General features: G+C 41.2%; 1 protein-coding gene across 1 annotated transcript; it reads right to left on the bottom strand.

Moving 5' to 3' along the window:
* Window positions 1-4,929: 4,929 nt before the first annotated feature.
* Window positions 4,930-27,361, bottom strand: CCDC150 (coiled-coil domain containing 150; the record flags this gene model as incomplete). Its single annotated transcript, XM_082483674.1, is given in 26 exon segments — window positions 4,930-4,974; window positions 4,976-5,038; window positions 5,570-5,630; window positions 5,632-5,732; window positions 6,729-6,815; window positions 7,147-7,305; window positions 7,742-7,810; window positions 8,376-8,450; window positions 9,034-9,160; window positions 9,673-9,842; window positions 10,485-10,578; window positions 10,949-11,118; window positions 14,168-14,251; window positions 16,191-16,283; window positions 16,807-16,875; window positions 19,213-19,390; window positions 19,559-19,680; window positions 20,218-20,325; window positions 21,322-21,414; window positions 22,273-22,316; window positions 23,884-24,013; window positions 25,439-25,555; window positions 25,792-25,860; window positions 26,438-26,616; window positions 26,711-26,928; window positions 27,216-27,361. Coding segments are annotated over 26 exon segments (2,871 nt in total).
* Window positions 27,362-27,999: the final 638 nt, after the last annotated feature.

Here is a 27,999-nt window from a genome sequence, read left to right on the forward strand (position 1 = left end):
AAGTATTCAGAATTTTCTGGGAGTTTATATTCCCAGCAGCTGTTCTATTTGAAGGTGATTGATTTCTGTTTTACTGAAATCATTGTGACCTTTGTTCTTCTGAATTTGTTAATAAAAGTTCTGAAGTTAATGTTTACTCATTCTCACCATATATCCTACTGAGTAGCTTATAGCAGAAATTACTATAATAATACAGAGCTTATTATCTAACACACATTGCAAATGGTCTGGGGTTTTAATTATTTCTGACAGTTGAACAGTGGCATAGGCTGGTGGAAGCATGCTGCTTCCACCCCAGCAAGAGAAGCAGGATGCGATGCTTTATCCTAAATAAAAAGAGTATATAGTTGTAGGTATATATAGAAATGGATATATGTTATGCGCTACAGCAAAATAAGGCCAAAAAATATTTTTCAGCAAGGTAGTTTGCTGAATAGAAAACAAACCGTGCTGTTGCCTCCCAAGCAGTCTTGTTACTTACCATATCGCAGCTAACCACTGCTATTTGCTTTCAGCCCACTTGTATATGTATTTGTGTTCTGTAATTACTTCAGACAATTGCAATCAATGATTAAGAAACAAGTCTTGTGGAATTGCCTAGACTTATTTTAAAGGTACAGCAATTTTCTCTCAAATCAAATATTAGTTTACACTATATTGCATGTCCACTTAACTAGAGATATGCTGGGCCATAGTGAAAATACAAAGGTGAGACAAACACCAAGAAAGTCTCACCAACTCGGAAAAGTAGAGCCTGTTTTCCTTGGAAATAGTACTCGGCAGCACTGCCGAAATATAAGTCCCATGCCACGATTGCAGAACTATAACTTAAATAACCATTTTAGTTTTGTTAGCCTGGGGTAGTCATCAGCTGTAGCAGAAGGGAGAGAATGCCTCCCTTACCTTCATTTCTTTTCTCATTCTTTGTGATACCTCAGCAGTGTTTTTGACGTGATAGCCAACTGTTTGCTGTGTGCCCTGGAGCTGACTCACAACGTACGTACAAGCATAGTATTGTTGCATCGTCTCGGAGTAAAAATTCTTCCCTTGAAGCTGCTCTTATTCTTTATTGGCCTTTTGCATCTTGTAACCCTATTGATTATTTTTCCTATTGCAGTGAATGATCATGTCCCAGGAAATACAGCCCTCAGCACTGAACTAGAGCTTAGAAAACAGAAGGCAGAGATCCAGTGCACACATTCCCTTTGTATTATTCTTTTCCAAAACTGAGACCGAAATACTCAGTATCCTATCGCTTGTACATTTTTTTAAATAGACTTGACAGAGAGGAAGGTGGTGTTTGTTTTTTTTTTAAGAATTGTCTTAAAAATTGACCAATATTAAGGCATTACTATTAATTAATTTATTTCTGATCCCTACTGCAGCTAGAATTCTGAAGTAGTTTAGTTTTTAAACCCAGGAGGTATGAATCTTAGTAAGCAAACAAATAAAAAGAAAAAATACAATCTGAAAGTTGATGACTTTTAAACTGCTTTGTAGATTGTTTTCAAGCACCAAATAGAAACTTGCATTTAATTAAACCCAATCAATATGGACTAGAAAATTCATACTGCTAGCAAATAGTGTTCTGAAAGGATATTCTAAACAATTTTGAGCATCTGGAAGGAAGAGATACTACTTGTCTCAATGCCAATTATCTAAAGCTTTCTCAAATGCTTGTGGAATGAAACTATATATGAAGATAGATTTTTTTTTTTTTCCTTAGCTATATCCAATTGCATTTATGGTTATGAGATAAATAGATTTTTACTTAGATTTGTCTTTTACACAACATTATAGATATGTTATATTGTAATGGTGCAGCAGGAACAAATTAGACTAGACAAGACTTCAGACAAAGCAGGAGACAACATAGGTGCTGTAGGAATGTAAGCTCCCCAACAAAAAGAAATTTGAACACATACAGCCCATGTGAACTGACCTGCTTAAGGAAAAGCAAAGCACAGAAATGAGCTACATACAAAAAATACATATGATAATTCAGGTTTTTAGTATGTAGCCACAGCTGTACTGTCCAATAATGAGGTAAGTTTTAAACCACATTGCACTTCCAATATGGCTAATAAAGTGCCTTTACTTTGGAATTCTTTTTCATACAATGTAGTTGTGAACAAGTACTGCACATTTCATCATTGTATTTTATGCGAGCGACGGAGGATACACAGGGGATTGATTTTGAAACAGCTATTTCTTGGGGTATGAGCATCTGTATAGGATTTATTTTGGCATGCGCTATATGGCTTACCTGGCTGTAGCTTGTTTTAAGGATGCTCACAAGAAAATAAGACTGACGGAGATGAACTCAGCACCTTTCCTAACTCTCCTTCACTGTAAGGCTTATTTTACTGAAATGTAAAATCACAGAATCATAGAATACTTTGGGTTGGAAGGGACCTTTAAAGGTCATCTAGTCGACCTTCCCTTTCAATGAGCAGGATCATCTTCAACTAGATCAGGTAGCTCACAGCCTTGTCCAACCTGACCTTGAATGTGTGGGAACAAATAGCAAGTCAGGAAAAGCTTGAAATCCAGCCATGACATTTTGGGAAAGCTTTCATAAATCAGTGAGAACAAGAGACTATGAGGGAAAGAATACTAAAATCGATGCCAGCCTCACCTGTCAGCATGTTGGGAATATTCCTCAAGCCTTACTAAGAGAATTACTAACAGTTTCAGTCAAACACATGACATCATATCAAACTACTTGGTTTAACCATGATAATTTTGTTAGCTGGTTATAGCTGAAGAGCTATTTTATATAAAACACTAACTCAAGGCATACTTAAAAGACCGCTCATAAAAGCATCTACCCATTGTCTTAAAAAATGAATCATACTTTTATCAGTTGTGCTTACCTGATACCAGCATCGACAAGTGTAGAAAGATGTTTGCTATCCACATTTGCTGAAGGCCACAGCTTGACATGAAATAAAGCAGCCAACCTTTTTGCTGCTTAGAAAATTTATTTTTAAATAATGCAAATTTTACTACAACTAAGAGGAGTTTAGCAGCTACCAAGCCGGGGGAAAGGCTGGCACTGTAGACCTCAGTTATTGATCCTGCAGGTAGCAGCTGTGTTAGTAATTTCAATAAAGGTGTAGTAATCTGTGTTTAAGGAAAATAACACGTTCTTGTCTGTTGTGTACTTGTGCCAAGTTTAATGGCCGCAGCTATATAGTCAGACTTTGCATTTCAGTATACAAAATAACTGCAGGTGCATGGCCCTGGAGAGAGCAGGGGATTCTGGGACAAGGGAGGGGTGAAGAACCAGCCCTTGAGGTGTACCATATGTTGGTAAAAACTCCTGCACAGGGGTGGTTGGTGCTGTTGCCCTGCCAACCTGCAGTTCACACAAACACAACTGCCCTATGCTTTGTCCTTTTGCACAGGCAAAGGTCACAATCATTTGTCCCTTGTTAGGCAGCCCACTTAAGCATTCAACATAAACAAAAGTGTTAAATGGCAAGTGCCACTTGAGAGGACTGTTTCTCAGCTGTGATTACAGTTTGAATTCATAGCAAGCAAAACTAGATTACAGTTTTGATGACTGTTTGCCTGAGGGCACTGTGGCGGTAGAGAGGCGCAGCTTATGCTAAGCCACCTGAGCAGCTTTAGGGAGCAGGTGTGGCATAAATACTAATTGATTTCTGAAGGAACCAGCTTGACTGGGATGAACCCAAAGCCATACTGCATAGGCCTGCTTTTAAGCAGCATGATTTAATGAAGCTTAGGTGTGCATTAGCTTTAATAGTGTGCACAGCCACCCCTTGTTCCATAGAACAGCTGTTTGCTTCAAGGAGAGGCTCAGGTCACCATGAATTAATCCAAAGTCCTATTGTAAGTTGTAGTTTAGGACCAAATTTCTGAAGGAGCAGAATGAGCTAATTCCAGTATGTCCTCTGGCTAGTCCTAGGCTCCAGAGGGATGCAAGACTTCCCACCAAACAAGCATTGCAGATAACATGAATAGATTCCATAGGAATCAATAGTACCACTGATCAGAGGAGTTTGCAAACAGCTGTGTTGAAGCAGATCCAAGTGCAACACCACCTGTACTGAACCTAGGTTGTATTGAAACCAAGTGGAAGAGTAAGCCAGGATGAAGATGAGCTGATCCTTAGTTGAAGAACCATGAAAACTCTCCATGTTATAATCATCTTCAATATATGATGTAAGTCACCTGGTTCAACTACTCTTTCCCCGGTGTGTTATTCCATAGTAGGACAGGTTGAACCAATTCCACTAATTCTTATGAAGGTAAGATGATGTGTGGTATAACATCACACACCTAATGCATTCCTTATATGCTCCTAAAATAGCCCAAGGCTTGTGTTCTCTCATGACCCAGATATCATCTACGTTAGAAGCAGCCAGTCCTGCCAGTTCCTCCCTCTCCCAGTCACGTCAGCATCCAGCCACAGACACATGACTCGGTCTTCAGTAATTCACCTGAACCCTCTGCAGACCATCTGGAGATCTGTTTTGATAGCACCTGCCAGGCCTTAGTCTAAGGCTGGTAAAAGAAAAGTGATGAAAACAAAGATGTAGCATATCAACAGCATATAGTTTACGGTAATGATAAATAAAGAATAACTGTTTTGCTATAAATAGTAGTTTTGTTAATATCAGCCTCACAATGCAAAGCACCTGAGTCAAAAAGACAAAGTGAGAGGTATGAGTTAATTCAAATAGGAGTTTATAATTTAAACAACCATTCCTATGTCCCCTATATATGGGTGTCCTGTGAGCACTTCTTATTTGCAAGGCCTTCGCAGTGACACAGACAGATCTAACTATGTCAAATCAAGTAAAGTTCCCGATTCTTCCAGCGGCTGGGTGCTAGCAACGAGTCTGCAAGCAGCAGGTGATGATGCTCTCCCTGGGCTGGGAATCACCCAGTCGAGTGAGCTCATTTCCTGCCCAGCTCACGTGGGCCTTCCTGGTGGTGAGCTGGGAGGTGTTGGGTCCTCGCCCTGCTGTCCCAGGAGGTGTGAGTGGGAAGCTCTTCTGGCTTTTTCTCCTGGGAAGAGATGCAAAGTTTTATGAAGCTGATGACTGGGGAATCTTTGCCATTACTAAAGAAGAGATTAAAGTTTTAGAAGTTTAATACATACATCTCTAAAAAGCTAATTACACAGCTGCATAAGAACTATCAATTATGGAGAAGGCTGATGAATCTACACAAACAAGGTAAGCACAGCTTCTGAAAGAGTATCTGTAAAAGGAGGGGACAGAGAACCGCTGATACAGAGGTGAATGCAGAGAAGAAAATATACTAGCTGTTAGCATTCAGACAAGTATTTGGTTAATGAGCATCAAAAAAACATGAAGTATGTGCAACACAACTTTTCTAAGTAGAGAAACAGTCCCTTGAAGCTATCTTGTTCCTGTAATACTCTGCTGTTTAAATATGTCCTGTGGCAAAAGAGGAGAAAACAAACTAAACTAGAAGAGGGGTCTGTTTTCTACTCCTGTGTATGGAAAGACAAAAGAAAGTTTAGGAAATTGAAATTCTGACTGATAACGAGTTACCAAATACTTCTCCCACATATTTTCATTGCTTCCCCCTTTGAAATGAATGTGCTTGCTTTCTTTATCTCCTTTTTGGAGCTCTTCAGGGTTCTTTGGCTGGTGTGTTTTCACAACTTCTAGCTTCAGGCTGTCAAACTTAGATTTGAACCAACGCTGAGCTTCTTCTAGGCTACTTGTGATCTAGGGAAAACAGTGTAATGAGAACAGCTGAGATAACAGTTGATGCATGTGGTGTTCCATTTCTTGAGCTCTGTGCAAGAAGGGGCAGAACAGCATACAACTCAAATCCTTTTCCTGTCTGTAGGGGTAGGAGCTCTCCACGATGCCCCCTTCCATTGCAGTGAAAAGGATGTATTGGAGGGGTCCTCACTGCAAAGTTGCCCCTCTCTTAGGGCGTAATGAAGTCAACATGGGTCTCCAACACAGTGTAAAATACAGAGGCATTGGGAAGAAGGGGGGTAAAAAATGGATGCAGAGTACCACAAACTCTTGAAAAAGATGACAGAAGACTAACTTAGCCTGAAGAATGCTGTAGAAATGCTCTCTTGCTATTAAGGTCTCTTTCTAATCACAGAACAGTACTTGGACTGATAAGCAGCATGTAAGACCTCAGGCTGGGGCACCTCTATTACTTTTTTATTTTACTTTATGCAGGTTAATACCCTATAAAACATCTAAACCCCTAGATTTTCACCCGAAACTACTACAGTAATTCATGCAACCTATAATAATCTGGACATTGTGGTACAGTAGCGCAAGGATGAGGTGATGCAAGTACAAATGACTTCTTGGGGCAGGAGGGTGGGTGGGAAATGTGGTTTTGCATGATGTCACATACAGAGTGACACAAGAACAGCTCATGGGGGGAAATTTACTTGGCCACAACACTTTTGGTTGGTTAACATAGTTATCCTGAGCCTGATAAAAACAATAGGCTGTGGGGGACAAAAGCTCTTCTTACAAGCCCCACTAAATTTAAGTGATTCACAGAAAAGATAAAAAAAAAAAAAGTTTTTAAATGTTATGATAAGCACTACTTAGCTGAAAAGGCCAAGGATGCACCTCAGTCTTCATCAGAGACCTATACCTGAGACTGAAAGGGTTACTTGGTGCATATGCTGAAATACTATCTTGTTACATTCAATGAATTATTATTGTAATGCTAACTAGTCTCACCTGTTCTGACTCTATGCTGGCTTCCTTCAGTTTCTTTTCTGTCTCCTCTTTATATTTCTTTAGATGTTTGACTGTTTTTTCCAGTTTCTAGGTAGAAAAAGAAGTTAACTTCTATACAGTTTTTTCATGGCACAAATGAAAAATTGCAATATAACAGAAGGATTCTCCAATCTTTATTGTAAATAGCTTAGGGTTCTGTAATTAAAAAAAAAATCCTGTCTCTCTCAAGTTAGGCATATAGTGAATGTATGTTAAGTTTTTACTCGGGCTTTCTGGAGCAGACAGAGTAAGATTTATAGGAGTATCTTTTGACTAAGTTCATAAAGTCTTTCTACCACCTCTTCTACAACCCCCTAGATTTTGCACAAAAATGCTTCCATGGGTGCCTCACCACTTTGTCATGCTGTTAGCACTTTACCTGACATTCGTTTTCCAGCTGCTGCCTTTGCCTTCTCTCCGCTTCCAGCTGGGTCTCCAGCTGCCTGTTCTGCACTTGCACTTCATGTTGGTTTTTCAACACTTCCATCTCACTCTGCACACTTTTCAACTCTGACACAAGTTTCAGGATGTCCTGTGACTGAAGACAACACAAGAATGAAATTCCAAAAACATTGAAGGCTCTGGGGAGATCTTATTGCGGCCTTCCAGTACCTAAAGGAGGCCTACAGGAGAGCTGGAGAGGGACTTTTTACTCGGGCCTGTAGTGATAGGACGATGGGGAATGGCTTTAAACTGGAAGAGGGCAGGTTCAGATTAAACATTAGGAAGAAACTTTTCACTTTGAGGGTGGTAAGGCACTGTCCCAGGTTGCCCAGAGAGGTTGTTGAGGCCCCATCCCCGGAGGTGTTCAAGGCCAGGCTGGACGTGGCCTTGGGCAACCTGGTTTAGTGGGAGGTGTCCCTGCCCATGGCAGGGCCGTCAGAATTCAGTGATCTTCAAGGTCCCTTCCAATCTAAACCATTCTATGATTTTAGCAGCTCAGTCTCTTCAGGAAACTGGTCAAGCAAACTCACTTGTTCATAATTCTTCTTCTGATACTCCTCTTTTATTACTTCCATTTTCCTCAGTTCAGATTCAGTCTCCTGGAAATTGTTAAGAGAAACAAAACTTCAGGAATTTTTCAGGCTCACTGGCTGTTACATGGGAACTATTTCTGCAGATGTATGCACATTGTGTGTCCTTATTTCTTGCCCTATGAGACTGAAGTTAAGAGAACCCACGCCCCACCGGGGAAAGGGGAACAAGAACAAGCAGGTGGCAGAGTTGCAAAGGAGCCTAGATCCTCAGGGGGGAGGATACTACTGGGGGGGATGGGACTCTATGGCATCATATTTAATATGGAGGGAGGGACAACAGGAGATGTCACACAATTACTGTAGCTGCTATTGATCTGTTCATCTTCTGTTCAGAATTTGAGTCCAGAGTTAGTTTTATTTTCAAGTATAGCTCCACTGCAAAGGATCAACAGCAGTCCTCAGTGGGAGAAAAAAAGGAGTTCTCAACTAGGACATCTGTCTTCATTGACAAATGTGTGCATACCTTTACTCTTTCTGTGTTAGCTTTACAGGCCAGGCATTGTCTGACTTGAGCTCTTTGGCTTTTTAGCATTTCTGTGTAACTGGGCAAAGACACTTTCAGCTCTGTAACTTTCTGCTGCAGCTCCCTGTTAGCATGGGAAACTTCAGCCAATTTGGAGGAGGATTCTTCAAGGGATTTCTTTAACTAGGGGAAAGAGGAAAAAGTGAGTTCACATTAACTGTAAGAATTAGTTAATGCTATACAACAATTAACGAGCGTATCCAATTTATTTGCTGTATCTGAAGTATGGCACAGCACCTGGTGTTTTAATACCCTTCTAGCAAAGGGAAAAAAAGTGAATTATGGGATCTGAGTAATACTAAGGTTGTGCTGAGCCTTATGATCCAGCCCCCAAGAAACAAAGCAGACTTCCAAACCAGTATTTTATCCCTGAAGATTGCTTACAACTCTGGATTATCCTCCTGAAGTCACTGAATGACAAATATCAATGTCTAGATCTTATGTACAATAAGGTATATAGTCTGGAGGGATATAGGGTGGTACTTGAAAAAGTTAAGAGAACACAGACATGTATGGCCACTAAAATTCCTGTCCACCACATGATATAATTCCGTTTGTTGTATAAAAGTGATGGACTACTCCATGATGAATGGAAAAGGAGACAAATATTTGTCATAAGCTGCTCTTGTTCTGTGGAAAAATTGTAAAGCGGAACTCCTCCTCTGGAAATCATTCACTGAAATCTTTTAATTCTATCCCTTCCCACCTCAGCAGATTCTTGACAGGCAGCTTTCCTGGAAGCCTCTTGCTCTGTTTGAAACTGCTTCTTTAAAGACTTTAAGCGTTCAGCATACATCTTTTCCTCACTCTTGGCTTTTTCCATTAACTGTTCCCTTTAAAAAGAATAAACAAATTAAGAATTCACATTTATATTTAATATTCTTGTGTTTAAAAAATAAAGATAAGGAAAGACAATTCCATTTTAAATACTTTTGTCTTGGATACCTCTCTGCAGTACTACAGTTAGGTTTGAGGTTTTACTTACTAGCTTTCAGTTTTGGGTGGGGAACTTAAACAGCTATCTTGTGCTCTCCTGGCTACAGCTACTGCACACCACTTCAAAGTGGAAGTGATAATCTGCTGTCCTCATGGAAAAAGCTGTTGTAGAGGTGCCATAATGATCCTGGGTAAGCAGTTGCTCAGCACAGCAGAGTAAACTGAACAATCATTATGGGAACGAGTGAAAGAGCCCATTTCTATAGCTCTGCATGAATCTATCTTTATCATGCTGCTGGCTCAGCATACAGTCAATGCTGATCTTGATAGATGAATAAAGCCATAAAGCTCTGATGTTAGTGCAAAGTAATGTTTCTCCTCAAGTGTAATATTGTGAATCTGGTCTTACCTGCAGACCATCAGCTGTTGACGCTCGGTTTCTTTAATTTTCAGTTCCCATTGAGTTTGGATCAGCTTGCTCTGCAGGATATTATTGACCTGCAGAACTTCTTCCAAATGATGAACAAGTTTCTTGTTGTCTGCTCTAGCGCTTTCTAGTGCCTTACAAAGTAGTTCCACCTGTGCAGTAACAACAAATCAGATTTATACTTACCCAGATTAAAAAAAACTTAGAATGGAATATTTTTTCCTTCCCAGTCAATATCAACTTACAGGAAGTAACACTGTGTTCACCAACTGTTTGATTACAAATGTCCTAAGCACAGGCATCTAGATGGGAATCCTTACAACACCAATCCATTGACTGGCTTAGTCAGAAAGGTCAGAACAACTTGTCATATAATCATGACTTTCTAGGAAAAAAAACCCGTTCTTTGCCAATATTGAGTGTGTTTGGGTTGTGAGGTAATCCTTTTGACACTAAATCTTATGATGAGAGATTAAAGGAATTGCTTTTTTCCCCTCCATTCTAATAAGAAAAAAAAAAAGGCTATATAAACTTCTGAAATCTCTGTTCATATTACGTATCCAGCTGCAAATCGTAAAACCTTCACCCGTGCCAAAAAATTTTTCTTTAGAGAGGAGATGCTTCCCTCTTTCAACACTTGGATAATGATTTTCCTGCTCCACAGCCAAAAGTTGATAGAATATTTTTGCCTTGATTCACATGACTGTCTCGCACCATACTGTATTCAGAAAAAGACTTTGCTCAACACCAAACATGCAGTGGTGGCTGTTACTATGGAAAAATGTGGTCTCTACCTGGTTGCTGTGTTGCCTTTCCATGGCAACCAGTTTGGCTTGGCAATGTTCCAATTCTGTTTCTAACCTCTGTATTTTCTGTTGAGTCTGGGTCCTGAAAATGGAAATTGGATAAAAAAAAATGCATTAAGTCAATTTGTGCACATCTCTTCTGAAGTGGTGACCATCTCATGGTTTGGTTCAATACCTTCACCATATTAAGTTTTGTCTATCACTGAAGTTAAATTGTTTTTTACCTACTTTCCACAAGATGCACAACACCTGCCAAGCTCGCAAAGTTAGCTACAAGCACTTGGTGTACTTGGTTCACTAGTACTGTTTCAGTGTTGCAGGAAAGGATATAGAAACTTTTCAAACTTGTCCTATGGCTTATTAGCCAGACCCAAGGGGAAGTTGCTGCTCTTCAACTGTATCTGTATCAACCCCACTGCTAAAACCACAGAAACAGTATCTGTTTCACTCACTTGTCTTTTCTGAGGTTGCTTATTTCAGTGTCCTTGTGTCCCAGCTCAGTTTGTATCGCATCCAGAGCTGCTTGCATCTTGTTACAAGAAACTAACAAATACACCAACATGGCTGTCGCCTTATTGTTATCACCCTTTGCTGCGTCCAGCTGGTGCTGCAAGTTTGCCACCTGAAGTACAAGAAATCATTAAGAAAAGGAGCAGGCAAATCAGTCATCTATTAGAGTTTTGTTAAACAATTCTATTATGAGTAACCTGCATGCTTGCAGCAGTGCCAAGAGTATCCAGTGGTTCTGAACATGGAAATAGCTTCCTCTAATTACATAACCTGTGTTCTACCCCCCGTTTAAGCCCAAGCTGAATGTGTGGTGGTGTTCTTGGATTTTTTTTTGTGGGTGTTTTAACATTTCTGAACTCTTGGTACCCAGGCTTAAGCAAGTGCCGCAGATGCATGAAGCTGGGTTTTTAGTCAAAACCAGTTGTTGACTGTAATGTTGCTTAGCCTAAGTTTTCATCTGCACCCCTTTAAAACAAAAAATGCTCAAAGGTTTTGGTCCCTGTTAATTTTCAGCCATTTCTTCACTGTCATCAATTAGTCAACTGAAATTAACCATGATTCTAACTTGCATTTCATGACCGTCACTCACATTAGTGTCTCCTTCATTGCTCTCAGTAGACCATCCAGTTTTCAAAGACCTTGGAGTGAGAATGTCAATTATATTCTCCAGTTTTTCTCCCATGTTCTTTATAGCACTTAACAGAATCCTCTGGCTGACCGTAGGACTATCTCCACATTCAGATGCAGACTTCCTTGACTCTTTATCTTGTTCTAAATGAACTCGATGTAGAGTAGAGCAGTGAGCACAATCACGTAAATCGGATTTCATAGTTTCTTCTCTTGAGCCTGCAGCTGACCTAGCCTTATGATCAGGAGGCTTCTGCTGCCAAGACCTTGCTGGGGACTTTCTTCTTTTTGGTGCCATTCCTGCCACAAAATTAGTCAGCCCTTGAAGGCAGTGAAGACACGAGTACCAAAACCAGAAACTGAAAAAATACTCTCCAAAACATCTATTCACTGGAGCAGAAGCAGATGCTACATCTTATTCCTAAGTCCACATTACTTCAGGAAGATATTTAAGCTCTCTTCTACGATACTTTTCACAGCACGTTATCCAAAGTCATGTGATTTGCCTCTACCTTGGCAGAAGCAAGACACAGTGCTGACCGGAACTTCATTAGAAGCCTATGATGTCAGCCGTTGTCATAGCTCCACAGAGCCAGCACAATCCCCTGGTTCTGAGCACCCCTCTGGTCTGCTCCTGCTGTGAGACCTTTCTACAGCTAGTTCTCTATATCCACAAACCAACAGAATTGGTGTTTCAACTTTCCCAAAATCTGAAAGCATTCAGCTCATGGATACCAATCATCAACATAATATCCAATTGCCTCTGACTATCTGATGGACCATTGTCTATGATGAAGAATAAAGTACAAGAGAGACTTTGATTCATTTTACTTTCTGGAGACAGATGGCAAAAATAGGACCTCCCGTGTTCCAGGAAAGTGTCCTAAACATGGTTACATCTTCTGTCTAATTTCTAGATCGATGGAGATTATAGATGCGATTGACAGTTTGTCACTTTTGCCTCTTTAGTTTTCCAACTCAAAATGATTACAAGACTGCTTTGGTGCCTGAGAAGCAAGGGAGTCTGTAAAGAGCATTTACTGTTATAAGTTCATTCTTGCTTGTGAACAGAAGTCTCAATGCAGTTACTTGAAATTACAGCTTACAAACTCATGACAGAGCAGAGTCTACTTCACAGTCTTATACCTACAAGCTTGATTTCACTGTCCAGGTTAATGCACCTCTGTACTTCTGTCTATTAAGACTGAGTGAACAGACTGAAGCAAAGTAACTATCTGCCTCCCAGCAACGCAGCTAGACAAGTATTATCTGCATCTATTTGTTATCTTCCTGAGAAATAATAATGAATCCTGAGGACTATCTTTATAAGCCTGTAAAGTGTGTATTTTCTAGCCTGAATACGTGCAATCAACTTGCATGAAAACCAGCTCCATAGTTCTCGTGTTTGTTTTGATGAAACCAGGTTCTGTTTCCAGCTGCAGCCTAGAGTGCTACAGTTAACATTAGTCATCTGCGCTGTTCTTCAGGAAAAAGTGTGTTGAATCTGATTTCTAATGGCTACAAAGCATTAGTTAGTCTGATTCTAACTCGGAGGTGTAAGTTCTCAAAGTTCTGTTCCACCTGAGTGTATTTGGTCTCTATGCAACACACTTACAAAGCTCACTATTATTTAAATGTGCATTTACAGCTCTTCCTCCAGCTTCTGTACTTCAGCCTTAAGAAAAGAGATGTGGCAAAATAGCTCAACTTTCTTTTAGTGCAGAAATGGAAAAGCATTATCTTAAGTGGAACATAGAAGCAGAGTGATATGACAATGTCTCTCTGCCCACAGCAAATGTTTTCTTTTCCCTGAGTCCCATAGCAGGCAAAGCAGCAAGTGAATCGCTTCTAACTTACCGTTCCATAGAAATAATTCCAGATTAGAATTCCCCTTGTTTTAATCTAAGTACGACCTAGGACTACTGCATAAATGTAGCTTTCTTACTCTCTAATAATCACTACACGTTCTGTGCTGTTTTTGAAAGAAACTCGGGAACCTCTGTCCTGAAGTCTATGACATAGGTCACATTGAAGTAAAAGCTTTAGTTTCAGCACCTCATTTACTGTCTAGCTAACTTCTGCTTAAGAAATCTTACATATGCTGTTTAGTTTTGCTTACCACCATGGTTTGCGTCCCTCCTTATTAATTTGTATTTTTCATAAAGTTTTCCATGTTTCTAATCTTTCAACCAATTTTCTACCCATATATTTTGTTTTAATGCCCCCTGGTGGTTCCTAGCCATTCTACTATTTTCACACATTAAGCAACTTAATTATTATCATAAATCATAGGGATACTACATCAACTGCATCTTGTCACCCAAAGGCAGTATGAGCTTGATTTAAGAGAGTTCTGTATGAAAATCATCTTCATATATGTGCTTGACACTACACAAATAAATTAAGTAGAGAAGATAAATAAGCACTTCCCTCCAAATTAAGTACTGAAGAGGTAAGGTTAAACAACTTTATCTTAGATGAACATAAAAAACAAGTTTCCCTTTTGAGTTGACAAATAGGATGCTGAGAGGTACCTGAAGTTTTCCTTTGTCACGGGTCAGTTTATTCTTGCTATCAGTCAGCTCTGCCAGTACCTGCTGCACCTGCTGCTGGGCGTACTGAGGAAAAAAGAGCAGATATCACCATTCTGTAGGAAAAACAAGGCAAAAAGCAACAAAAAAAAGTGCTCAGTGTCCTAAGTATTTTAACTTTCCTCTGTTGCTTCAGGTATAAGTTTTCAATTAGGTGAAATACTAAAACAGATTTTTTTTTTTAAAAATATAAAAATATCCAAATGGCATAAATTCCTCCAAGACAGCTTAATCTCTAGGAAGAACTGCTCAAATTGGTACAGCCTGCCAGACAGCCACAAGAAGACCACTGTCCTAGAAGCACAGAAATGGAGAGATGAAAGAAACCTCTGACAACACGGAACAGAGAAGCAAAAAAAACTAGAAGAATGAGAAGTCATGGACAAATTAAAATAACTTAGAAACATGGTAAAGAATAAAAAAAAAAATCAGGCAACTTTTTAAGGCTTTGAATGCTCTATTGATTCAAGTTCTTTAACTGATGACTGCCAAAGGAGTTCTGTGTTAAACAGAAAAAGATACACATACATTCCAGACTAACTACTGTAGAAATGTAACTTTGGTTATCATGTAACAAACATTCAAAAGGTGTTTCAGTTAATTCTTCTTTAGCATCTTGTTGTTAGGACCTTATTAGCAGCTAAGTGTTTTTAGGATCTCCAGTGTATACAACTGGTCATTACATCCAACATTGTAAAAAAAACCCAAAAAAACAGTGGTAAAAGCACTGGTGGTACAGTGTTACTAAGCTTTTACTCAACTTTTCTGGAACTGGTGAAGTATCCTGATCCAGGTGACTGAGAGTAGTGAGAAATAATGCAATGGGAACAAATTAAAAATGGGGAATGAGGTCCCAAGTGCAAATTTTTTCACAAAGGGCATCAAAACTGTTGCTTATACCTTCCCAATGTACATGAGCTGAATATATATGTACAGATATACAAGCTGTATACCTGGACTAGAAAGTGAGTCATAGGATTTTAATGACATACCTAAATGTCCAATACCTGAAGCTCTATATAGTCATCTTAGCTCATCCCACACAGACATCTAAAAAGATGTAGTAAGGTCCTGCACCTGGGGAGGAAGAATGCTAAGTACCAGTATAGGTTAGGGGTGGACCTGCTGGGAAGTAGTTCTGAGGAGAAGGATCTGGGGGTCCTGGTAGACAGTAAATTATCCATGAGCCAGCAATGTGACCTTGTTGCCAAAAAGGCCAATGGAATCCTGGGCTGCATAGGGAAGAGTGTGGCCAGTAAGTTGAGGGAGGTCATTCTCCCCCTCTACTCTGCACTGGTGAGGCCACAACTGGAATACTGTGTCCAGTTTTGGGCTCCCCAGTTCAAGAGGGACAGGGAACTGCTGGAGCGAGTCCAGCGTAGGGCAACTAAGATGATGAAGGGCTTGGAGCATCTCCCTTATGAGGAAAGGCTGAAAGAGCTGGGACTCTTTAGCCTGGAGAAGAGAAGGCTGAGAGGAGACCTTATTAATGCTTACAAGTACCTAAAGGGTGGGTTGAAGGAGGATGGAGCCAGGCTCTTTTCAATGGTTCCCAGTGACAGGACGAGGGGCAATGGGCACAAGTTAGAACACAGGAAGATCTGTTCAAATACACGGAAACACTTCTTTACGGTGAGGGTGACAGAGCACTGGCACAGGCTGCCCAGGGAGGTTGTGGAGTCCCCTTCTCTGGAGATTTTCAAGACCCGCCTGGATGCAGTCCTGAGTAATGTGCTCTGGGCAATCCTGCTTTGGCAGGGGAGTTGGACTAGATGATCTCTAGAGGTCCCTTCCAAATCTGAAGATTCCATGATTCAAGATATCTTTTTGTTTTCAGCTTTTCCCTGTTTTGATTGCTTAATTTGATCAGTCTACATAAAACACAGATTACTTTAAAGATCACCTTGATTCCTGCTACAGTTACTTATCAGAGTCAGGTCATGCTATCTACTTTATTAGAGTTTACCTGCTCATGTACCAGTGTGGCCAAATGATCCAATAGCCTCTTGTTCTTTTCCTCTAGTGTTTGCAAAGTGAATTTCATTGAAACCATTTCTACCTATGAAAAAGAAAATCCAACTCTAATCATACCACTTCAAGATTTCCACAGTCACAATACATGAATATCACAAAACCTCAGCACTACATATGGATTAAGTATAGTCTCTCCTGTTTCAGAGAGCTCTTCCACAACACTGAAAGAATCATGCTGACTTCAGTCACAACACTAAGGAATTTCTCATTTATACCGCAAACACTACCTTTCCTTTTCGAGGCTATGCATGTGGCAAGTAAGCTACACAGGAAAAACAGCTAGGAGAAGCTGAAAATTATTTCTCATTTGCTATAGCAGCATAACAAACTTATTACTAGAAACAGAGTCTTGCGTAGGTAGCAGTAGGGTTGGTGCTCCAAAGGACACAGACATAGAGACAAAAAAAAATATCAAACATCGAAGTGAACAATATGGCTATGGTAAATTTCACATTATTTAGAAATAATTTAGTTAGAGAGTAAGAAAAATGAAAGGAAAACTTAGACGACACTAAATTTAAAGAACAGCCATATATATTGCAAGATACCTCATTCTCTGTTTTTTCTGCTTGCAATTTGTTTCTTTCCTGTATTGTTTCATTTGCTGTTGTCCTTATCTGTCAAAAGAAATGTAAAATCATTGTCACCTGAAAATGTCCAGATTCATAGAAACACTACACTTCCTCCAAGCTCAGGATCAGTGCATCCCAAAGAGAAAGAAATCAGGCAAGGGAGTAAGGAGACCTGCATGGCTGAGCAGGGACCTTCTGAAAAAGCTCAGGTGGAAGAAGGGAGTTTACAAGAGGTGGAAGAAGGGGTTGACTGCTTGGGAGGAATACAAGAATGCTGTCAGGGTATGCAGGGAGGAAACAAGGAAAGCCAAGGCAGCCTTGGAATTGAACCTGGCGAGGGATGTCAAGGCCAACAGGAAGAGTTTCTTTAAGTATATAGGAGACAAAAGGAAAACTAGGGAAAATGGTGGCCCGCTTTTGAACGAGACAGGTGCCGTGGTGACAGATGATGCAGAGAAGGCGGAGTTGCTAAATGCATTCTTCGCTTCTGTCTTCACTGTTCAGGCCAGTCCTCGAGAAACCCAGACTTTGCAAGTAACAGAGAAAGTCTTGAGGGAGCAAGACTTTCCTTTGGTTGATGAGGAGCAAGTTAGAGATCAGATAGATAAACTGGATATCCACAAATCCATGGGGCCTGATGGGATGCACCCTCGAGTGCTGAGGGAGCTGGGGGAAGTCATTGCTGGGCCGCTCTCCATCATCTTTGAAAGGTCCTGGAGGACAGGTGAGGTGCCTGAAGACTGGAGGATAGCTAATGTCACTCCAGTCTTCAAAAAGGGCAAGAAGGATGACCCGGGAAACTACAGGCCGGTCAGCCTCACCTCCATCCCTGGAAAGATGATGGAACAGCTTGTGCTGGGTATCATCTCAAAGCACCTGGATGAAAAGAAGGTTATCAGAAGTAGTCAACATGGATTCACTAAGGGGAAGTCGTGTCTGACTAATCTGATAGCATTCTATGATGAAGTGACTAGACGGGGTGGATGAGGGGAGGGCAGTAGATGTTGTCTACCTTGACTTTGGCAAGGCTTTCAACACTGTCTCCCACATCATCCTCACATGCAAGCTTAGGAAGTGCAGGCTAGATGAATGGACAGTGGGAGAACTGGCTGACAGATAGAGCTCAGAGGGTTGTGGTTAGTGGTGCGGAGTCTAGTTGGAGGTCAGTAACAAGTGGTGTCCCTCAAGCGTCAGTACTGGGTCCAGTCCTATTCAATATATTCATCGATGATCTGGATGAAGGGATAGAGTGTACCATCAGCAAGTTTGCTGATGACACAAAACTGGGAGGAGTGGCTGACACACCAGAAGGCTGTGCTGCCACACTGCATGACCTGGACAGGCTGGAGAGTTGGGCAGAGAGGAACCTTATGAAATTCAACAAGGGTAAATGTAGGGTACTGCATCTGGGGAGGAATAACCCCATGCATCAGTACAGGTTGGGGGCTGACCTCCTGGAGAGCAGCCCTGTGGAAAGGGACCTGGGAGTCCTGGTGGACAACAGGATGCCCATGAGCCAGCAATGTGCCCTGGCGGCCAAGAGGACCAATGGCATCCTGGGGTGCATCAAAAAGAGTGTGGCCAGCAGGTCGAGGGAGGTCATCCCCCCGCCTCTACTCTGCCCTGGTAAGGCCGCATGTGGAGTACTGCGTCCAGTTCTGGGCTCCCCAGTTCAAGAAAGACAGGGATCTGCTGGAGAGGGTCCAGCAAAGGGCTACGAAGATGATTAGGGGATTAGAACATCTTTCATATGAGGAAAGGCTGAGGAACTTTGGTCTCTTTAGTCTAGAGAAAAGAAGAATGAGGGGGGATCTTATTAATGCTTTCAAATACTTAAAGGGAGGATGCCAGAGGGACGGGAGGAGTCTTTTTTCAGTGGTGCCCATTGATAGGATGAGGGGTAATGGGCACTTAACATGAGGAGGAACTTCTTCACTTTGAGGGTAGAGGAGCACTGGAACAGGCTGCCCAGAGAGGTTGTGGAGTCTCCCACTCTGGAGACATTCAAAACCTGCCTGGACACTGTCCTGTGCAACCTGTTGTAGGTGACCCTGCTCTGGCAGGGGGATTGGACTAGATGATCTCCAGAGGTCCCTTCCAACCCTGTCTATTCTGTGATTTTGTGATTGGAAGGTTGCAAGTCAACTCCAAAGTTCAGAAACAGTAATCTGAAGAGCTGCCCTACCTTCCCTCCCTTTTTATCCTTCAGAGAGAAGACATTACAAGTCAAAATATAAGCATAGTGGGAAAGGGGAGATTGTGTCACACTTGCCACTGCAGTAACAAAAAATAATTGTTCTGAAAGCAAAACTGGTATGAAAGAGTAAGAACTCTAGTGATGTGGGTCTGAAAGCATCCTTTAAAACAGTAAGTGTTCTGTACCTCCTGTTCGAGATCTTCCTTTTCTGCCAGCAGAGATCCTTTCTCTTGCAAAGCTGCCTCCAGTTCACCTTGCAGTGTAGCAACAGTACGTTCCAAAAGCTGTCTCTGTATGGTTGCTGCCTCCTCAGCAAGGCTTGCTTTCTGCCTGTATTTGCCGTGCTCTGTATGCAAGGCCTCCCTAAAGAAACACAAAATAGCCAAGCTGGAGTTCTAGCACAACCAAAGGACAGAAGATTGCCTCCACATTAAATACCAAACTGGTGCTTCTGTGTTAATAAGTAACAAGTGCTAGAGAAGCAGAATTCAAGGTGGTGAGACAGAGGCTGCAGACTAGAAAATTCCTCACAGCTCTCTTTGAAGCTGAGCCCTCTCATGCTGCACACTCTGCAGCTCTCCGAGAATGTTGGCATGGGCAGCATTCAGAAGCGAGTCTTGCTCTTGCAGCTTACGAGTCTTTTCTTGTTCTGCCTAAAGGGGAAAAATTATCCAGGCAATTACCCAACATCAGAATGATGAGGGACAAGCAATTAAATCACAAAGCTGTTAATTTGTCAAGCTCCTGCATCATCCCTATAGCTTTGCATATTGTGGTGTGCTGCTTCTTGAATAGGGTGTCAAAGCTGAGTTCGCCTTACCTAGCTTTTATATATGTATTTATTCTCAGACCCTTATTACTTCCACTCAGCTTCTGCATTTGCAGTACTTACAATGCCTATTAATTCCTAGGTTCCTCTTTCTCAGTGGCTGTTACAGGATGTTTCTATAAACTGTATTACTGTATTTACACTCTTTCTCCATAACATACGATTTTTTTTCTGTACTGAAAATAAATCTTTGCCAAAGGAGGACACTAACGTTTTTTTATCACCACCTTTATAGAACTTCCATTGCTACATGTAAAGTATTTTACTGTATTCCCACAGATTATCAGTATTAGGAATTAGTTTGTTGTTTAATGTCCGAGCTGCAGACAACTTTCTTGGACTCTAATATTAGGCTACATACCTTAAGTATGGTCTGATGATCTGAAATGAGTTTAGCATTCTCCATGGCAACACTTTGGAGTGCCGTGCTGAGCTCTGAGCATTGCTGGCTTAAGTGGTCATTAAGGACCTGGTTAGATAGGAGGATGACAAACATGTTTTCAGTGTTTTGGGGTTTTTTTTCTGCATAGTAGGCTGGCAGAAACTTTTTAAAAATCTCTTGCAGATGTGGAAAAATCTATTTTAGGTAGAAAGTTTCCAAAAAAATTTGTTTAGGTAGTCCCAATTTATGGTAGGCTTATTCCAAGCTGTTAAAAGTTTAAAGTAATGGGGGAAAAAAAGAGAACATAGTTTAAACTACCAATCAAGCATAATAATTTACTAGTTTTGAAGTCCAGAAAAAGGTAATGTTTCTTAGGCAAAGAAGGCAAAAATCAAAAATGGACCCCTACTAATTCCATAGCTGAATCATTGTAGGTAACCTGAAAAAAAAAAAAAAAAAAAAAAAAAAGGAACTTTCTGTGGAAGGCATATCCACATCCCATTATCAGTGAACACCACCCAATAAACAAGTATCTGTTGGGGGGTGGAAGGGGAAAAAATAGAAAAATGTTTTCTAGAATATGTTCTAAAGAGAGAAAGTAGAATAAATAAATTTTTTTAGAATGTACCGAGGTAAATCTTTTGTCCCAAAAAGCAGAGGAAACTTTAGCTAAGTGGGTACTCCTTATTTGACTCATTAATAGAAACGCATTCACGTAGAATCTAAAATTGCAAAGGAATATAAATGTACTACTTCAAGGGCAGACAGAAGAGGGAGCAGCAGTAGTTCTGCATGTCCTGGCCCCTGAAGAAGACACTTTCAAAAAAAGCCGATTCAAAATAAGTACTGGGAAGAAAACTTTCCAGCCTTAAGGCTGGGAAATCTGGGACAGTTACCTAGGAAAGTGATTGAATTCCTTTACTGGAAGTTGTTCATTAGCCCACATTACCTGAGGGCACTAAACTTTGTCTCCTGACCTGCATCTGAGGCTTCCCAGTAAATGTATAACCATTTCTCACTCTAATTACTTGTTTTGTTATACTTTATTTCCATTTTAAAAACAAGAGTAGCTATTCTCATTACCTGTACTTTCTCTGCTGTTTTTTGCAGGGCAGTCATTTTAGACTGAAGTTGCAGGTTCTCTTTGCATTGTTTGCTAAAGGACAGCTGTGCATTCTAAGGGGCAATAAAACAGAACACCCACTGAGAAAAATTTAAATATCATTTAGTCAGGCACTTCACAATTATCAACTCTTTGTTTTGTACTTGCCTATCTCCTTTAAGCTATTGTCACATGGCTATGTCCTCTTGCAAGCGTTGGACATGGCTCTTATAGTACAAGCCTCTTTGTGAAATATAGCTTGAAATAATAACTAAAGTTCTACCTGCTCTAACTTAGCTTTGAAAGTTGAGGGTGACTTCATATACTTCTGAGCTTAAACTTATTAGTCTCCACTATAATTAATCTCAACACTTCTGAACTTAAAAGATCTTCCTGCCAGAAGTGGTACAATTCACAACTGAAGGAATCCTGTGCCAGCACTGTGAGACTCCACGTGTAAGCTGAACTTTTTCCTCATCTTCACTGAAACTTACTCTTTCAGAGAAGACAACACACACAGTCCCAACATAGGCAGCAAGCATACCTCTTCGCCCATTTAGTACCCAGTTGACCAAGGTCCTGAGTTTTCTGTAGTATTAATCACCACTCCATTTATTTGTCTCCTTTGTATGCAATACTTGTGCTACCACAACTGTGTTTCATGGTCAGTTCTAGCTTTCCAAGGCAGGCATTCATATCACTGTTTTGATATTTCAGTGGAATACAAGTTAATCTTTCAAAAAATAAGTAGGGCAAACCCAAACTGGTAAAATAATAAAATGAGACATTCAATAGTTATAGCCTTGGTCACATTTGGCATTTGTCCACGTAAAAATTCTGCCTCTGAAGTGTGGGGCATTTGAAAGGTCCCATATAGGCTGTTCTGATCTTAATTTAGCTATTTTCTTCACCAATACTTGTTTAAAACTTACTTTTGCTTCTTCACCAAGCTGGGAAATGATACAGTTCCTGGAGTCTAAAAATAGAAAAGAATGTCAGGACGTGCTTTGTTATCTGTTTGGTAATTTTAAAAGGTGACGTTTTGATTTAATATTTAAGTTTAGCTAAGTTACTGAATACACCACAAACAGGTAAGACTTCTACAAATGTGTTGGGTTTTAACACTTTTCTTGATAACTTCAATATTTCAGAAAAATTATTTTTAAAATTGATTCCATAAATTGTAATTTATTTAATTTTAAAATTAAGCATGCCATCGTGCCAATCTCCTACACATACCACTTCTGTGATTGCTTGAGCAAATCAAAAAACCCTAAGTCTCTTATTCAGCTGTCTAGTGTGCAAGCAACTGATTTGTCCTGACTATAACCCACCGCCCATATGCAACTTTACAAGTTTTTGTGCATTGACAAAGAACAGTAGTTAGATCCCTGCTTAAAACATACAGATCTAAAAGCAGAAGCATTTTTGTTTGAACTTGAATCAACCTGCTATTATAGGCTAGCCTTTTATTCTGCTGTGGTGTATAACATACTGTAAAAGAAGGAAGACAACAAGAGACAATTCAGCATGAGCGGGGTAGGGAGGGAAATCTAGCCAAAAATATTATGACATCCAAGGTATGTTCATTGACTTAACAAAGTGAAAAAGCAGGATTAGTTGACACAGAACTAAAGAAAATTTGTACGTCTCATTTAAATTTGTCATTTGCATATGGACTTGTTCTGAAGGAAAGAATGCTTTTGCCATCATTATCTCCCATTCAGCCAACTCTGCCACAACATGACAAGTTTCTCTCCTCCTGCCATGCCTTATGCAGAAACACCGACTGCCTTTTGTGAGCTATGGTTTAGTTATCGCATGTGTGGTTCACAGAATAACAAATAAAACATATGGGAAACAGGAACACTTCTGTAAAAGGAGTAGCTAGAAATTTGAAATAGGTCCTGAGGGAAGGGTCACAAGAACAATGATTATGCTAGGATTTAGGCATGGTTACTATGAGTTATTTGGAAATAAGGAATAGACTTTAGGTTAGGAACATTTACCTTTAATTTTGACAATATAGACCTTCCCCCTACTCTGCAGTGCATTAAATGCCACTTAGCTCCCTTATAAGCAGCTGCTTTCACATCAATAGACTGGGAATCTAAATGAGATCAACTAGAGGCTTGTCCTTATACTGATATTTAATAGAGCACGTTTTTTTAATCAGGTGCAAAAAGACTCAATAGCAATGGGCATTCTACTTGCACATCAGTTCAGGAACCATGCATTAATGATTACACGCTAGATGAGTCTCCTCTGAAAAGAATGTATGCTGATGGAATCTTTTCATATTATTGTTGTGTATTCATTAAGCTGATTACCACTGTTGTCAGTTTCCTCTTGGTAAGAAGAGGCTTTAGAAATATCACATACAAACTGAAGGACATAATATTTCATCACCTCTTAAGCTGCCCTTCATTCATGTTGACTGATACACCTGCCACAGGTCTGGAGGACCTCAGTGCTTATTTCCTCTCACTGTGGAAGCAGTGAGAGAAGGGCTAGAAAGATATGACAAGAACTCACAGTCATACCCAGCTCAGCTTTCAGTTGTGTGCACTGTTGTTCCAGTTGGGCAGTTCTTTCCTCCTCCTCTTGCAGCTTAACTCGGGCGAGCTGGACATCTTTACGCAACTCTTGGCAGTCCTGCTGTAACATCTGTACCTGCAGTGATACCACAAATTATTGTTCAAGATGCAGAATTCAGTCAGGCAAACCTAAGCAAATTTCAGAGCCTGAAAAGTTATCTAACTGGAAAAGATATAGCCTTATCAGCATCTCCTCTTTCTGCTTGTCCCAATCCTATGCAGAAGACTTTTATGGCAACTCAGTTTCTATATGAAACCAATGTATGTGTGCTTACAATCACCTTTATATGACAGGCAGAAACTAACAAGTTTTCACAATTAGAGACTACAGAAAAGATCAAGAGTTAAAAGATGAAGGTGAATGCAACACTCAAGGCACTTAACAAGTCTGTCTCATGCAGTTTTGTGAGGATTTTTTTTTGTTTAAGACTAACAGATATACCACAGGGTCAACTATACCCATAAGAAAGTGACAGATGAATTAAACTAAGCCTTTGCTTCTCACATGATGTATAATTCATATAGTTCAATAATGTATCCGTCATTTTTCCACTTCTGCTGTAGAACACAAAGACGATAAAAGGCATGTAGGAAAAAAACCTAGTCATTTCTAATAGAACTTTGTATGTATCAGGAACAGAGAGACCTTGATGATCATCAAAAATAGAAAAAAACCCCAAACCGTTAGTTATTCAAGTTTTGATACTTTGCTACTCGCTTTCTTTTATCCTTACTAAACTGTTGCTATGAATTCAGAAGTGTTAGGGTGACTGCATATGGCTTCTGTGTGTGTCCACATGCAGAGAGGAGGATTTGGTTTGCTTATTTGGATTATGTGTAAACCAGTTGATTTCTACCATGAACTATGGCCCCTCCCCACTCCAAAATAGCTAGATAATGCAAATACAGCTGAGAACAAAAATCTAGCATTGTCATCACGACAATTAATGGAGAAAACATTTTTACTCTCAATCTCAACAGAATATTTATTGCATTTTCTATTTATTTCTACCTAGTTATCAGTACTTCAATTATAAAGAGGCTTGTTTAGCCTGGTGAAGAAGACGTTAAGGCAGGATTCAGTTGTGGCCCACAAATCCGAGATAGGTACAAAGATTATGAAGTCAAACTCTTTTCAGTTGCACTGAATGATTTAAGAAGGGGCAATGGTCCCACATTTAAGCTTGGAACGTTCAGATCGGATGCTAGAAGAAACATCTTAACTGGAACGTTACTGCAGCGCTATAAAAAAATACCTAAACCAGCCATGGAATCACAGTCCTTGAACTCTGCTGGAGAAAACCACCACTGCCCCAATTGAGTGTTCGTGATACTACTACTTTGAGCAGGAGTTTTGATCTCTTCTGATCAACATTTGTACAAAATGTTGTAGTTATAAAGTGGTTTAACTGGTTTCTAGGAACAACATTCAAGTTCTTGCTGTTCCTCCCAGATGAGGAAATGAAAAAAGACACAAAAGAAGACTGAAAGTTTCTCAAACCTGCTTCCGTTCTGCTTCTACTGTTGTTTCCATGTCCTTTACGTGACACATCACAGTTGCTTGGGATTCCTCCAAAGACTCCCGCAGGCTGATCTCCTGGGACAGCTGTTCTGTTAGCTAGAAAAAATAATCACTTTCTGAGCCAGACCTAATTAAGTAGATTGAACAAATACTTTGAGATCATATATGAAAAGTGTTCTGTCTGGGTATTTAGTTATAAGCATGGCTAGCAGGTTCCTTTGGGTTGTGCACATTCCAAAATCGCACCCAGAATAGCATTTAAGGATCTTCTTCAAATCTATAAATACTTGGCAAATTCAGCCTCCTACTAAGCTCCTTGCTCTTGTACTTACCTCCTGAAGTCTACAGTTAATTTTCTGTTTTGTGTTCCTCAGTTCCTCAGCTGCAATCACTACACCCATCTAAGGAAAATGAAAGGAACAGATACTTTTATCCTTTCATGTTCATAACTATTGCAAAAGCAATAGGTATTATAAAATGCAACTGTTACACTAACACCTAGAACTTGATTTCTATCTCCAGTCTGATGTTCTCTACTCTGAAGCACTAAATATAAGAGTGCAAGCACTAACAAGCAACACGTTCTTTACTACAATTAATCAGATTGAGTGACATACTCCATTGAAGTTCTCTTCACGGGAGGTAGTAATAAAAGTGTAAGACTAAAATACCAGAGAAATTAAAGTTCCTGGAAAAACAGAAAAGCTATTGAGAACTCTAAACATGAAAGATAAGATGAACTTAAGTCACCAAGACGAGAGAATGACAAATCTCAAATATTTTTATTCTTGATTTGCTTTGATTTTTTTTAAGCACAGATTCTTACTATCAGAAGTGTTTGCTCTTACTGCCAACAATATATCATAAACTCCTTTTTCCAGCTAAGTATACTTTCTGTTTAACTTTGTCATAGATGAATGTACTTAAACAAAAGTCTGTTAATACTTGAAACTATAAGAAGATTATAATCTTTTGTACCTTGGATGCAGTTGTAATCTCCAAAGCAGTACTCAGTCTCTGAACTTCTTCTTTTGCCCTTTCTTCAGCCTCTTTCATATCACTTAGGTGTTGGCGCAACTTCATTGCTTCTTGCTGTACAATCTTCATTTCTTGCAAATGCTCCTCATGGACTGCATTCAGGCGCTGCTCCAACTGGGCTGCCACAACGAAAAGGCAAAAAACTTCCATTGACAGAAAAAGCATAGGGAGGGACAACAAACAAAGCGGTCAAACCCCCAACTTTTTGACTACCTGCATGTTTTGGATTCAGTTCCTTTTCTGTCTGCAGCTGGAAGACGTTTAATTTCAGTGTCTGTACAACACTCTCTAACCGACACATTCGATTCACCAGTGTTTCGCAGTTTCTCCACAGTGTATTTTCTCCCACAAATGCTACTCTGGCCTGCACAGGGCTAATGGCGGGGTGACTAGCAGGTGTTCCTGAGGTCTTTGAGTGGAAATGATCGAGGCTGAAAAGGAGAAAAGACCAACCTACTCTGTGTATGCATACCTACCTGACATTGCACATACGCATTACAGATGTGATGAGATTAGAAACCACGTTTCATACAGTTGGAAGGTCTCCTGTGACCCCAGGTTGCTGTAGCCCGTTCTCACCAACTCTGCCCGTACCACCTCCCTCACAGAGAGAAGAGCAAAGCATGGCAAATGGGTGCAAAGAGGAACAAGATGCGGAAAATCAAGAAAAGCGTGAGCTCCCCAAGAAGGAAAGAGCTTACCCACGCTTCCTCCTTACCGCTGTCCACCGACACCGAGCGCCTCCAGGTCCCGCACCAGCGCGCTGGTCTGCTCTTCCACCACCCTCATCCTCAGGTGGAGCACCATGAAGGCCTCGGGGGCTGTCGCCCTGACGCTGGTGGGGATGACGGCTGGCCTGGCCATTGCCGTTCTGGCGGCCTCTCGCTCCCGCCCTGGGGGGACCTGCACCAGCTATGGCTGAGGCGCCACCCCAGGCCTGAGACACCCAGCCCGCCGCGCCCCCTCCACGCCCCCGCCCGCCGCCATGGCGCCCCGACTCCTTCAAACCCACCCGCTCCCCACGCCGCCGATCCGCGCGCGCGCCGTTCAGAACCCGCGATCCCAGGGGCGCATGCGCAGCAGGCCGGCCGCCAGGGCATGCTGGGAGCTGTAGTTCTGCCCCCCTTCTCTTGCTGAGGGACGGTGGCTTCAGCGAAGTCCGTGAGGCGGCGGTGGCCGCGGCGGGCGGGCGAGCGCCCCAGGGTCCTGCCCTCACCCTCCGGTGTCAAGGTGCGCCTGAGCCTCCGCTGGTGAGCGGCGTCCTGGGATCTGCACAGGAGATTCCGCTTCTCCCCTCTTCCTTCCCCCCCCGCCCCGCCGCGCGGCTCGCACTCTGCCCTCACACCTCCGCGGCGCCGGCAGCCGCCGGGGCGCCGTCTCCCCGTCGCGCACGGAGCGGCCGCGGGGCCCTCACCTGCCCCGCCGCCCTCCTGCCCTCCCCCCTTCGCGCCACGGTCAGAGGCGGCAGGGGTGATGCCCCCGGGCAGCGCGGTAGCGGGTCT

This window comes from Vanellus vanellus (genome assembly GCF_965231255.1).
Source record: "Vanellus vanellus genome assembly, chromosome: 5".
Taxonomy (NCBI): domain Eukaryota; kingdom Metazoa; phylum Chordata; class Aves; order Charadriiformes; family Charadriidae; genus Vanellus; species Vanellus vanellus.